General features: G+C 45.8%; 2 protein-coding genes across 7 annotated transcripts in view; one reads left to right on the forward strand and one right to left on the reverse strand.

The window, feature by feature from the left end:
- Nucleotides 1-892: 892 nt before the first annotated feature.
- Nucleotides 893-6,942, forward strand: Spata45 (spermatogenesis associated 45). Of its 2 annotated transcripts, XM_031343058.1 has the most exons (4): nt 953-1,000; nt 1,788-1,889; nt 3,515-3,826; nt 6,876-6,942. In XM_031343058.1, exons 3-4 carry the CDS (start codon nt 3,562-3,564, stop codon nt 6,893-6,895), a joined length of 285 nt encoding a protein of 94 aa, XP_031198918.1. In that variant the 5' UTR covers nt 953-1,000; nt 1,788-1,889; nt 3,515-3,561; the 3' UTR covers nt 6,896-6,942. The 2 variants fall into 2 exon arrangements, with proteins under 2 accessions (XP_031198911.1, XP_031198918.1); XM_031343051.1 differs by lacking the exon at nt 1,788-1,889 and having other exon boundaries at nt 893-1,000.
- Nucleotides 6,943-10,006: 3,064 nt separating this feature from the next.
- The window catches only part of Tatdn3 (TatD DNase domain containing 3), a 17,166-nt gene continuing 12,913 nt past the window's right edge, over nt 10,007-14,259 (reverse strand). For 2 of the 5 annotated variants that reach the window (XM_031338787.1, XM_031338768.1), the window contains exons 9-10: nt 12,802-12,882; nt 10,007-10,490 (exon numbers count right to left, since the gene is read on the reverse strand). In XM_031338787.1, coding sequence (XP_031194647.1) covers nt 10,347-10,490; nt 12,802-12,882 — 225 coding nt within the window. In that variant the 3' untranslated portion in view covers nt 10,007-10,346. The remainder of the gene's footprint in view (nt 10,491-12,801; nt 12,883-14,259) is intronic. The other 3 variants (XM_031338802.1, XM_031338776.1, XM_031338794.1) reach the window with 2 other exon arrangements.

The raw sequence follows: 14,259 nt of genomic DNA on the forward strand, positions 1-14,259 counted from the left end.
AGGCAGAGAGGCAGAGAGGCAGAGAGGCAGAGAGAGGCAGAGAGAGGCAGAGAGGCAGAGAGGCAGAGGCAGAGGCAGAGAGAGGCAGAGAGGCAGAGAGGCAGAGGCAGAGAGGAAGAGGCAGATAGATCTCTGTGAGTTTGAAGCCAACCTAGTCTACACAGTGAGTTCCAGGACAGCCAGAGCTACACAATGAGACTCTGGTTTTGTTTTGTTTACAGATATCTGAATAGTCCTCTGAGTGAAATATGAAACTAATTTTTTCCCTTGGAGATGAATTCATACGATGTTACTTAGGTTGGTCCCAAATTCCTGGGCTTAAAATTCCAGTCAGCTACTAGCACTTTTTTTCATGGAAGCACACTCTTGCTAGTCACCATTTTCCTCAGGGGTACCAGGCACAGAATGAGTGGTCAAGAAAAGAATGAGTGGTCTAGAAATTAAGTGGCAGGTGGTGGTGGCACACACCTTTAATCCCAGCTCTTGGGAGGCAGAGGCAGGTGGATTTCTGAGTTCGAGGCCAGCCTGGTCTACAGAGTGAGTTCCAGGACAGCCAGGGCTACTCAGAGAAACCCTGTCTCGAAAAACCAAAAAAAGAAAGAAAAAGAAAAAGAGAAATTAAGTGACAGTGAATGGAAGGCAGATGCAACACACAGTTTTGCACATGTGCCTTATGTAATCCCAGCTCCTGCCCTGTCATCTGCCAATTTAATGATTATGGTTTCCATTTTACTGGTGACTTAATAATATCTTACTGATAATAAAAACCAAGGTCAAGTTATTCATCCAAGGACACTGGGTTAGGAAGTAAGTGGTCTCTGGCTCAAGACTTCTTCTGTTAACCAGGGTTCTAAGAACAGAATGGAGCTGAGGTGGCAGAACTCAGACAGTTCTATCACCAGAGCAACAGAGCTCAGACAGTTCTATCACCAGGGCAACAGTTCAGTGGGCTGATCCTCACAGTGGACTTCAGACAGGCTCTGGGTCGGTGTTGTTAAAGGTAATTTGTAATTGATGGACCTGCAGGAATGATAATGCTGTTTCTTTCTGTATATAGTCAATTCTCATTATTATGGTAGTTGTATTCATAAAAAAACACTGTAAATACTGAACTAGCACATACCAGTCTCTTAGATGATTAAGCTCCTATAGGCTTTGATCAGCCAGTCAGTGTATAAACTGTATGTTTGCAGTTTGTTGTTATTTTGATATGGGATCATACTGTATTGCCCAGTCTGATCTTGAACTGCTGGGCCCAGATGATCCTCCTGACTCAGCCTCCTGGGGGGGGCGTCATCGGGACACTCAACCACTGTACTGCTCTGTGTCCTTGGCTTCCATGGGCTATGAGAGCCACAAGGCTTGGCCTGAGCTAGCAGATCTTAATGAGAAATGGGAAAGCTTGCAAACTAAGCCTGCTGTATCCATCCTCATGTTTTCAAGCAACATCACACACAGAGCTTCTAAGACACTGTGAATGAGCTAAGAGACTGTGAGAATGAGCTGTGGAAGCCGTCCTGTCCCGTCCCTCTGCCAGTCACGCCAAGGGACACTTTTCGAGGCTTGCAGACTGTGCGAGCTGGTGCTCCCCAGGGCCTCAGACATGGCTAGGTTCTCTGTTCTCAACCTCCTGAAAGTCTCAACTGATTTTTTTAAAACAAGGATCCGGTAGTTTTGGCTTCGCTGGACCTCACCATGCTCATCACACACATGTAAAACAGATTAGTAATGGGGGAGACAAAGGTATACCATCTACTTATCAGATAAAATCAACCCTTTCTTTCAAGGTGCCTGACTATGAGGTCGATAGATAACCATTTGTTGAGGATGGCAGTGGTAAACTCTTCATGACTGTCAGCTCATTCAGTCTACATGATACTCTGACCTGGGTAATGTTTTCCCTGAATATGTCAGGCTACTACGGTAACTTAAGCTAGCTATGCATAGAGTGGGTAGCATACCTAGTACGTAAACCCAAACAACTGGAAATCCATAGTTTTACCACTAGACTCTACAGCTGAGTGTTGGGGTCTAACTTGTAGATGATTTTGATTTTGTGATTTTGGTGAACATTCACACTGTGGTATATCTTTTCCAGTAGATTTATAAAATGGGCTTCTAATAAAATAAGAATCCTATTGCCAGGTGTTTGGTATGTACATATCTAGAGGACAGTGAAACTTTTTAAAGCCAGGCTGGGAATGTCAGCCAGCAGTATAGTTCTTGCCTCAAATATGCAATTCCCAGCCGGGCAGTGGTGGCGCACGCCTTTAATCCCAGCACTTGGGAGGCAGAGGCAGGCGGATTTCTGAGTTTGAGGCCAACCTGGTCTACAGAGTGAGTTCCAGGACAGCCAGGACTACACAGAGAAACCCTGTCTCGAAAAAAACCAAAAAATAAAAAAAAAAAAATTAAAAAAATGCAATTCCCACTATCCCCAAAAAGTATTAAAGGAGATAGAATTTAGAGTTTAATTTCTTACGAATTAGCATCTTTAGTAAGAGAAAATTTGCTGATTAATGAGGTATTTGAGCTAAGTGTAGGTTTATTCATAATCTTGTTTGTTTAGTTCTGTGTTTTTCATTTTTGATTCAGGGTCTTTATACATAGCCCTAGCTGTCCTGGAACTCACTATGTAGACCAAGCTGGCCTTGAACTCACAGAGATTCTCCTGCCTCTGCCTCCCTAGTGCAGGATATACACCATCACACCCAGGTAAATTGTTCTTGATAGCTTTTATATCACATTATTAATTGGAACTTAGAATGGTTGACTTTACTAAAACAACTCAAATTATTCATTGTTAATTATTCTAGGAGACATTTTAAATTCCTTTAACTAAAAACTGCCAAATCCAGTGTTGAGAGGATATTTTTTTTAGTTCTGCAATAGGTATCTAAAGAGATCTATTTAAGTCACTTGACTACCAACAGACTATTTTAGCTAGCTTATATATTACCGTTTATATACGTTCTTATTATTGTTTTGTTTTCAGAAGCAGGGACCATGCTGGCCCAGAACTTACTCTGTAACCCAGGCTGGCCTTGAACTCAATGCAATCCTTCTACCTCAGTCTCCTGAATGCCGAGATTAAGGTGTGAGCACCATAGGTACCCAGGTTCATCTGCTTCTTGGTGGGCCCCTTCATTATACTGTGTTTAAACCATGGTAGATATTGTAAAAGATGTGGCTCTGAGCTCACAGATTTCCCAAAGTAGATAGATAAAATGGGAAAGGTTGTCAGTCAGGGAGATAGAAAAATACCCTGCTGGTGAGCCCATTTTCGATCGGTCACCAGCTATCGTGGCAGGAAAATACAACATGAGTTGTTGGACATTGCTAAACACTCCGCAGTATTGGGGGTCGGGGGGCAATAATGACCTGAGTTGGTTCTGTATCATGTTTTGGAACATGGTCTTGCAGAAGGAAAAAGTCCTGGTAAATGTGGATCCGAGGTGAAGCTGGCTTCTGAGTTGGACAGAAGACTTAATAAGCATGCTCAATGTGTTGGCAGGACGTCAAGAATCAGCTGGCAACTGGTGTGTTAATAAAACGACAACCATGAACAAGGACACTGAAGCGAATAGACAGGGAGGGAACAGGAAGCAGCGCCTGGAGGAGCTAAACGAGCATCGGGAGTCCTACTGCCTGGTGGAGAGAAGCAACCGGGTCAGCCTGCTGAGAGTTCAGAAGAGGCACTTCAGTCAGGCCTACCAGTCCTTAGTGTGCATGCAAGTCAAAGAATCTGTTCCCGAAAGTACCAGGACCTCCTGGATGGAACAGGATCTCTTTGTGCACAAAGAGAAAAGGCACTTTCTGCCAAAAAGTAAGATGATATGGTCGGACTCCTACCGACCTGTGGGAGGGATAAGTAGAGAGAGACTCAGCAAACTTTAAAGGGTTGAAAGTGGTCTTGCCCTTGGGAGTCTTTGAAGGTGATGATGTGTCTGAAGGCAAACATAGATTACTTGGTATGCGGCCCACAATGGACCAGAGACTCCTCTTCTCGTGTCTATAGGAACCCAAGCCGCACCACAGGCCAGGTGGTTCAGCAGTTAGGTGTCTGGGCGCTGGAGCCTGCACTCCCAGCAGACTCAGGTGGCTCTTAGCTGCTGGAGGTCTGACACTTACATCTGAGAGTTGCATTCCGATACCTCCTGTCTCACGATTTCTGTGCTTTACCGAGTTTTATGTTCAAAATGGAAGTAAAATGAAGGTTTTGGGTTTTTTGGTTTTTTTCCGAGACAGGGTTTCTCTGTATTAGCCTTGGCTGTCCTGGAACTCACTGTTGTAGACCAGGCTGGCCTCGAGCTCAGAAATCTGCCTGCCTCTGCCTCCCAAGTGCTGGGATTAAAGGCATGTGCCACCACTGCCGAGTGTAAAATGGAGTGTTAATAACAAATGTGACACACAATGCTGTGAGAAGCAGTAATAAAAATATGGAGGGGCGCGGTCTGGGGAAGGGGAGTGATCTGGGGGAGGGAAGTGGCCTAGGGTAGGGGAGTGCACTGGGGGAGGGGAGTGATCTAGGGGAGAGGAGTGCACTGGGGGAGGGGAGTGGTCTAGGGGAGGGGAGTGGTCTGAGGGAGGGGGGTGGTCTAGGGGAACGGAGTGCACAGGGGAGGGGAGTTGTTGTTCTGGTATTGTTTAAAACGTGGATTGTGACTACCTGCTATGTAGTCAAGGCAGGCAACTGATAATGCTTTCTCATTTATTTGGAGAGAGTGCACATATGTACTTATATTCAATATATCCAATAAATTATTTAGTTTACAAAGAATGGCCTCCATTGGCCTTCCTGTAGCTCTGACTCTGCTTTGGCCAGTGATCTTAGGCAGTGATGTAGGGAGGCAGTACAGTGTGGCACGGAAAGACCAGATTGCATTGTGATTGTAAGTTAATCTGTAACCATTGTGTTTCATGAAAACAAACATGCCAACCATCTTTACAAGAAAGAATGCTTTGACATTTCTAGTTATAAGAGAAATACTACAGTCCTTCATTCTGCTAAAATTATTGAGAATAATATTGTGTCAGTTCTCAGGACTTTGATGGTGGAGAGGAAATCCACCTCTTTGAACAAGCGTAGGATACAACTTTAAGGAACATGCGTAGTTTTATACAATGCAGAATCTAACATATCTAACCCCACAACTAACTTTCATAGTGTCAAACTGTAAATCACTAACCCCCAAACATATCTAGAAAGCCATTTGCCTTTGATTTGAGTTTTGATCAACTGAGAAATAAGATGGAGATAAAAATATTGGCTTTGTATTGGAAAAAACAAACAAACAAACAAATCTTTACCGGACAAACTCACTAAGAGCAGTCAAGTCGCCTCTTGTTGACCTAAAGAGTGATTGTCTGTTACCAGTGCAGGATGGAGAGCTGCTGCTCTAGACTATGAACAAATGAGAGGGAGAGCCAGGAGGCCAGCAGGTGCAGAGAAAAGTCTCATTTGTTAAATTCGGAGCTGAGACATTATGGCTCAGTAAAGGTATTTGGTAGGTTTCAACACATACTAAGGAAGACACAACATTTGCTACAAAGTAACCGCCATTTTCTAGAAGACAGGCTCCCCTGTGCTCTGAATGTTGAAGTATGAGAAGGAACAACATGGGCCTCCTGGTCCTCTCTAGGGCAGCCTCATGCAGGCAGCTGGCAGACTTAGTTACTTTCTGTTACCCGTGCTAGGACGCTATGACCAAGGCAACTTAGGGAAGGAAGAGTTTGACGTTCAGTTCCGGAGGTTTAGTGACCAGAACGGCAGGGTGGAGGCAGCAGGCAGGCCTGGCAGCAGGAGCAGGATGCTGAGAGCTCACATCTTGAACTTGGAGCACAAGGCAAAGAGCTCTCTGCAAGGAGAGTTGAGTGTTAACCCCTCTAAGCTCACTCCCAGGACACACTTGCAGCAGCAAGACCACACCCTAAGCTCCCTCAAACAGCACCACCAACTGGGGACCAAGTGTTTCAATGCCTATGGGGATGTTCTCGTTCAAACTTAACTGCTAGGGGACTTACATTTATTCTCTTTTCTGATAACCACACATTTGAATATCTGACCTCTCTTCTGACCTTTGGTCATTTGTACTGTTACATCGACACTTCACTTGAAGTCATCTGCAGTTTAGTATTGGTTGAGACAAAATCCCTGTTACCAATCACATCTCTTACCACTACCCAGCCTCACCTTCCTCACCAAGGAAAGTGGCTGTGTGGAACTCTGGCTCTCACACCCCATACTCTCTATGTCAGCAAGTCGTGAATCTGACCCTTGACACTGCCCTGGCCCAGCCTGTAGTCACAGAAGTGAATCAGGAGCATCATCAGTTGCTCCTACATTTACTTCACAGGACAGCCTGAGTGAACTGACCAGAATATGTGTCATGTTACCTGCTACACAAAACACATCTGTGGTTTCCCACCAGCTGAGGATGAAATCCACATTCCCACTCTGTGCTGCAGGATTCTCCATGAACAGACCCGGCCTGTTCTTCCTACCATCTTCTCTGCTCATCTGGGCTCCTAGGCTTTGTGTTCTTCCTCCTCTGGGACATGTCAGGCTGGCTCCCACCTTGGAAACTTGGTTCTTCTCCTAGCTCTCTCTGTCTCTCTGTCTCTGTCTGTCTGTCTCTCTCTCTGTCTCTCTCTGTATCTGTCTGTCTGAAATATGCAGTGACTACAGTTAATCCCAGCACAGGAAAAGGACAAGCAAAAGAGTAATGGCCCTCTCTGCCCTTCATGTTATTCTAGAAACTGTGCAATAGATTAGATTAACGAAATGCATTTCTTTCTGATGTTTCGATTATGAGCTTAACCTTTAACAGCTGAGTCATCTCACCGGCCCAATAAATGCATGTTTTATCTTTCAGATAATGCCATCTTTGGATAAAGTACATCTCCAAAGACACACAAATAAACTCTTCCGTCAGTCTTCAGTGTCTGTGAATTACTGAGAAATATTAACTATAAACGAAACTGGCCTGGTGTCATGGTGAACACCCATAACCCCAGCACTTAGGTAGGGACAGTGAATTCCTGGCCAGACTGGGCTATGTCTCAGGACCTTGTTCCTAAAAGGCTGGGGATGTGTAATAAAATAAGACTAGAACTAAGTTTTCACTTCCCAACAGTAGATATTTAGCTATCTTCAAGAACCTTGAAGAGCTGCTTGCCCCTTTCATGACCATGGACATTGATTGGAGACACGCGACTCTTGGTTTGCAGCCAAAGAACTTAGGTTCTAGCTCTAGGGAACCTACTCTCTTGCCCTCCCACCCCACTGCCTCAGGACTCTCAGAGCTGGGCAGAGCTGCCAAACAGGCTTGGACTGCCCAGTGGAGGATCTCTGCTGAGCATAATGACCCAGCCTTTGCCTGTAAGGAGATAATATCTTTATTATGTGATGTGACCAGGCCTACCTCTGCTCCAGAGGGAGCGCTTATCTATGTCTTCTGAGGTGCTCACCTGGCCCCAAGGCTATCAGAGCCTCTGTTCCCTGGCTGGACAGAAACAAGAGACTGGCTCCATAGCGTCTATATCCTAAGCAGCGTAGTTGGAGATGCCAAGGCTCCATAGGATTTAGGAATGAGCACAGAGCAGTGAGTATCAGGTGACACACAGAGGTCACCTCCCCTCAACCTCCTTTCCCTGACCCCATCCTGTAGGAATGCCCCTGCCTTCCTATAAATGGTTGCAGTTCTCCGAACTTGCCTTTGTCTCTTGGCTCCCTTCCCTGCCTGTGATTTAAATGTCACCTCCTCCATACCTTCCTTCAGCCCTGCCCACTAGACATTTCTACTTTGCCCTGTATACTCTAGAGCGGGCTCAAGCTAAGCCAGAACTCAGAAGTACAACTGGATCTGGACTCTGACCCTACATGAAACAGGAACGGAGCCTCTCATCTCCCAGAGGTCGGCATGTGGTAGCACTTTTCTTTTCTGCCCTGGCTTTCTGTAGCGTGTACTCATGTGCACACAGGACTCCTACTGCTTCCCTGGCCCTCTGGCGGGGAACATTAGTGTGGCAGCATTGCCATTGTGTAGCCATAGGCAGCCGACACCTCCTCCCTAAGCTCCTACAGATATCCATGCCCTTCCTCAGCATTGCCATGTGCCAGGAGAGATGGGGTGGCAGAGCTAGAGGCTGATCAGAACCAACAGGCATTGACCATCTAAGTGGGCCTCTGAACAAGAAGGGCCTGGGGCAAGGTAAGGGCTGGGCTGTGATGCCAAATGAATGGGCCATGTGAGGAAGAGATTCCACTTAGGAGATGAGACCAGTGAATCTGCCATATCTCTTGGAGATTTTTGCTGAAAAGGCTCTTTCGCATTATGCCCGCCTTTGTAGGTGTTTCCTCCTCTGTGACCATGAAGCGGGTAACAGAGAATAGTGTGGAACTCCGAGGTTGTCAGTAGGTTGGATGGAGTGTTGGGACGCCTTTTATCTCAGCACTCAGCAAGCAGAGGCAGGGGCATGTTTATTCGTTCAGGGACAGCTTGGTGAATTCCAGGCCACAGACAGTCTTACTGGGGTGGGGGTGAGGGGGAAGGAATGAAAAAAAATGAGCAATTACTGTGGCCATATCAGGAAGAAGGCAAGCCCATCACTATGTTACTTATATGACCTTTAGATTTAAACAGGGGGGAATGTATGTGTGACTAAGCAGTTCTGGTCAAGAACTGTTCTTCTCCATCACTGTCCTGTAAGCTGGTGAGCTGGTAGGTTGTTGGAGCTGTGTGATCTCTTCTCGGGAGACATGTTCCTTCTCTAGCTGGCACCACACTAAAGCCTTTCTTTTCCATGAAGGAGATTCCAACCTCTTGAGGCCCACTGATTTAATAATCTGATAGCCGCAGGAGGGGTGCCGGTATCTCCAGAACAATGAAGGGTCTTCGATGTAGGCTCAAGGGGACACAGATTGTTGGGATATGAACACCGTGGGTGGACAACAGCATGGCGGGGTCCTGAGGAAAGTTTAGATAACATGTAGGGACTCTGAAGAGGGGAAGCGGGACTCCTGTTGTAGAACTGGGAGTCTTTTCTTACACTTTTCTGAGGATGGTGGAGGTTTCACAGTGCGAGGGGCTGCCGGGCTGATTCCCAGGCAGAGGCTGGGAAGGGTGGGAGCAGGTTGAATGGCTGCCAATAGCCCTGTGATGGAACTCACTCCCCGAGACAAGATCCTGGAATGGAGTTCTGAGATCTAGAGTGTTGGTGAGAGATACACTGTGTTCTCTATAGGATGCCTGTCAGTGTCTGTGATCAGAGCAGCAGACATTATTCTGGCATTATTCTTAAAATTACCTCGGCTCTTGCCATGATGCCAGGGCTAGTACAATATCTCAACCACCCCTCTGAAGACTCCGATCTGGGGCAAAAAGGTGTATGCTTAAACACAAGATCCTGGGCTTCCTAACTTCAAGAACCAACTAACAAGCATGTGGACAAGCAGGGCCAGTCTCTCGCCTCCTGATAGGGTCTCCATCTCACGGAGCAGTCACAGAGGCCTGCTCAGGTCCACAGAAGTATGTCTTTACTAGTCAGGTGCTGTGGCAGGAGGCTGCAGCAATGGTTGCTTAGGAGGCCAAGAGAGCATTACTGAACCTAGGAGTTTGGGGCTAGCCTAAGCAACATAGTGAGGTTTGTCTCCTTAAAGGGGGGGGGAGTGTAGGAGCTATCTCAGTACTCTCACAATTGCTATAACCCACAGAGGCCCACTGACCACCAAATATGAAGCACGTCTGGTCTGCCATGCACACTCTAATTAGTAAGCACTCAAAGACAAAACCCCATGGAGTGTCTTCTACAAGCTGATTAAGTGGGGGAGGGCCGGGGAGGGGGTCTCTTTCTTCCCTCGAATGGGCAATAACTTCAGAGGCCACTTGTGTGTTTCTCCAGTCTACTCCAGGACCCAGCTATTGAAAGTAGCACACAGCTACAGTCAGAGCCCAAGATTTCTCTAGCCAAGCCAAATCATTCTTTTAAAAAAAAAAAAATAGGGCTCTTAGAAATCATTATTTTTATTTATGTTACGTGTGTCTGTATAGTGATATGCCACATGTGTGCTAGTGTCAGAGAAGGCTGGAGGGAATTACAGACAGTTGTGAACCACACAACGTGGCTGCTGGGAACTGAACGTGAGTCCTTTGGAAGAGCAGCAACTGAGTGCTCTTAGTGGCTGAGCCACCTCTCCAGCCCCGAATTTGTTAAGAGGAACATTTCTGTAAAACTGTGACTGCCAGCTGTTTAAAATGGCTTCTTCCTTTGAGACTACTATAGCAAACCCTTGTTTCCCCAGTGCTGCCCTGGGCTGGCTGGGCTTGCAGGGGGAGATTTTGAAGTTATTTCTGGAGCAGGTTCTGAAGCCTGGGGAAGAGTCTGAACGCATTCCGTGTCGTCACTTCTCGGACTTCTTCCACTGAGATCCCTTTCACTTGGGCAATGAACTCTGCTGCGATGGAAATGTTGCAGGGTTCATTCCGTGTCTGAAAGAGAACAGAGCTTGACACTCAGTGTGTAGATCCTTGGAGACTGTATCTAAGACACACACACATACAAGAATGAGCTGGTAAAACACCCGATGAGCTCCTTTCCTACTCTATAAAGGAGCTGACATCCCTTTATTAATGCTTTTAGAAATGGGGGATTGAACTTGGCAGGGATGGGCGACTCTGAGTCTATGCTGTTCCGGGAAGAACTTGGAGGCATTTGCAGCCCAAGCCTTAAGCACCCAGCATGTGAAGCCATCTGCCACCTGAACCCAGGGAGAGCAGCTAGCCTGGAGTATTAACTGTCCCCTGTTTTGTTGCATGCATGAGTGCTGGGAAAGGTCACTGCACTCTACTTGGACCCTCACCTCAAAGGCTACCTGCCCAGTGCGGTTTCAAATGCCCCAAGGACTGGAAAGACTACTCCATTAGGTCTGCCAACTTGCTGACCTTAAGGCACACCCCTGCCCACTTTAATGCCTGTGAAATAAACATTCTGCTTGCATTTAGTGCTGTTTCATTTTTCCTTTTTTTTTTTTAATTTTATTTTATGTACATTGGTGTTTTGCCTGCATATATGTCTGTGTGAGGATGTTGAATCCTGGAGTTAAAGACAGCTGTGAGCTGCCATGTGGGTGCGGGAATTGAACCCAGGTCCTCTGGAAGAAAAGCCAATGCTCTTAACCACTAAACCATCTCTCCAGTCCCTAACAAGTTGTAACAGTGGGACACTGTGTGGTTATTAAACACTTTGAGGGCTGGAGAGATGGCTCAGTAGTTAAGGACACTGGCTGCTCTTCCAGAGGTCTGAGGTTCAATTCCCAGCACCCACATGGCAGCTCACAACTGTCTATAACTCTAGTTCCAGAGGATTCAACTCCCTCACGGAAATATACATGCAAACAAAACACCAGTGTTCATAAAATGCTTTGAGGAAAAGCACATTTATTAATATAGACTGGTGAAAGAAGGTCCAAAAGATTATGTTCACTGATTCTATCCTAGAGAGACATATGTGCATCAAGATACAGACACAAGGGCCAATCCTAGATACGGACACAGAGGTCTAAAAGGACATGAGTCCTTGGTCCTGCTGATGTCTCAGAGGGAAGGCTTTATTCCCTTCCTGGAATGCCTCATATAATCTCAAATGGTCTAGGACAAGGCAGGAGGACCCTGTTCATAGAAAAGATGATATCCCAAGAAGCTAATGGGGGCTGGAGAGATGGCTCAGCGGTTAAGAGCACTGACTGCTCTTTTGAAGGTCCTGAGTTCAAATCCCAGCCACCACATGGTGGCTCACAACCATCAGTAATGAGATCTGATGCCCTCTTCTGAAGATAGCTACAGTATACTTAGATATAATAATAAATAAATTAAAAAAAAAAAAAGAAGCTAATGAAGCTGGGTGTGGTGTACACACCTTTAATCCTAGCACTCAGGAGGCAGAGGCAGGTAGATCTCTATGAGTTTGAGGCCAGCCTGGTCTACAAATAGAGTTCCAGGACAGCCAGAGCTATTTAATAGAGACTGTTCATTACTTCATACCAGCCACTGCTAGGCATGTCTATATACATGTCTTCATGTAATCCTTATGTGAAGATATTTTATATTTATAACTGAAAAGTCAGCCGGGCATAGTGGTGCATGCCTATAATCCAGCCCTAAGGGAAGCAGAGGTAAAAAGATTAGTCACTCAAGGCCAGGCTCAGCTGTAGAGTGAGTCTGAGGCCAAGCTTGGGTTGTATGAGACCCAGTCTTGCCAGTTGGTAGTGGTACACTCCTTTACTCTCAGCCATTGGAAGGCAGAGGCAGGCAGATCTCTGTGAGTCTGAGGCCAGCCTGGGTTATGGGAGACCCAGTTTCAAGAATGAATGTAGAGGGAGGGGGGAAGGGGCTTTCAGAGGGGAAACCAGGAAAGGGGATAAAATTTGAAATGTAAATAAAGAAAATATCTAATAAAGAATGAATCAATGAATGAATGAATAAATGGTTAAACAAATAAACAGATAAATACAGTTTTAGAGAAATTAAGTAGCTTCCCCAAAGTCTGGAAAACAAAGTCTTGAACTCTCAAACAGGTTTGATGGAAATCTTAACAATCCCAGACATGCTTTATGCACTCACTATCACAGGAAGCAGGCTCCCAGTCAAATGCCATTCTCTGGTGCTCAGCAGCACTAGAAAAGGTCCTCCAGGGGGCATGGCCTCTACTTAGCTTTTGAGTACTGCAGCCAGCCCCAGCTAAACCACAATAGCCCAGATGAAAAGACGCATCTGCATTGCCATAAACCAGAGATCCGCTTACCAGCTTTTCTGGTCCTAGGGCAGGTGAATCTGTTTCTAAGCAGATGGAACTCAGAGGCAGCTGTTTCACAAGCTTCTGCTTCTTAGAGAAAAGAGAGAGTCCATTTAAAACAGGAGGAAGTGGAACAGCATTAACTTATACATGGATGAGTCTTGTCCTGCGGGACTCGAACATCCATCTTTATCACCAGAGCTCGCTGGACAGCTACCATGCCCTTACCAGCCACTTCTGATGGCCACATGACCACTTCAAAGCAGGGATATTGCCTAAAATTACAAAAATTATCCAAAGCTTTCAGGGAACCAAACACAATCAAGTAAATATAAGAAATGCCCCACAAGAAATCAACTAAAAAGACAAACAGCTGCTCATACAGAGATTTAAAATTCTTTGGCTGGACTTCATTCTATATTCTGCACCTACATTAGGTTTTTAAAAATGATACAGATGTGTCTCACAGAATTGAAAGCATCACTGATTGTGATCCGTATCCTCATCTCATAGAGTATGAGAAACAAGTGTCATGGAAGTGACCAGATATAGGACATTAGCAGAGGTTGCCTTTTAAAGATTGTAAACTGTAATTCATATGCCATGACAGTCACTCTTTAAATATATCCAGGTCAGGCTAAGGGGACAACTGCCTATCATGTATGAGGTTCATACCTGCCACTACAATGCATAAGCGTGGGTGTGAAGATACATATGTACAAACATAACATTTACACCTCCACCACACTCTTATCACTCCACTCCCTCACCAGTCATTGCTCATCCATCCCTCCAATCACTGGCCAACAGTAACCAACTTTCTGTCCTCACAGGCTTCGCTAGTCTGCACACTCCATTCACACAGAATCTTACAACATGTGATCTTGTGTGTCTGGCTGCTTTCTCCTGTTTTCAAGGTTCAGTCATGTTCTGACACGGTTTAAGTATCGTGTTCCTCTTTATGGCTGAGTAATACTCTACTGTATGGGTATATCATGTTCTGTTTACCTGACATCTATCAGTAGACCCACTTCTAGCTTGTCTCTGCTCTGTGACTATCACCCACAAAGCCCGTGAGCATTCATGTTTAGGCTTGTGAATATTTTTTTCCCTTTGGGGAAATGTCACTAGGGTGGAGTTAGTGGGTAGCAGTAATTCTCCCAGACTCAGTACTATGGAATAGTGTTGCTCTGCATCTTCCTGAGGAAATGACTCTGAGCTTCTCTTCAGGTGCCAACTGGTGTTTTGTGTTGTTTTCTTCAGAGAAGTACCTGCTTCCCACAGTCAGACTTAAATCCTTTACAAACAGGCTCCTGTTTGTAATTACTGAGCAGTGCCCGCACTCACACGTCCGTCCTCACACTGAGCTGTGTGTGCACTCACACATCCTCACACTGTGCTGTGTCTGCACTCACACGTCCTCACACTGAGCTGTGCGTGCACTCACACATCCTCACACTGAGCTGT

The sequence above is a fragment of the Mastomys coucha genome, unplaced genomic scaffold (genome assembly GCF_008632895.1).
Source record: "Mastomys coucha isolate ucsf_1 unplaced genomic scaffold, UCSF_Mcou_1 pScaffold1, whole genome shotgun sequence".
NCBI classification, from domain to species: Eukaryota; Metazoa; Chordata; class Mammalia; order Rodentia; family Muridae; genus Mastomys; species Mastomys coucha.

Bases quoted from the DNA above. Each gene is read 5' to 3' on its own strand.
- Spata45 (XM_031343051.1), top strand. From the start codon at position 3,562: ATGAACAAGGACACTGAAGCGAATAGACAGGGAGGGAACAGGAAGCAG. The intron at 3,827-6,875 runs GTAAGATGATAT...TTTATCTTTCAG, and splicing joins AAGGCACTTTCTGCCAAAAA to ATAATGCCATCTTTGGATAA.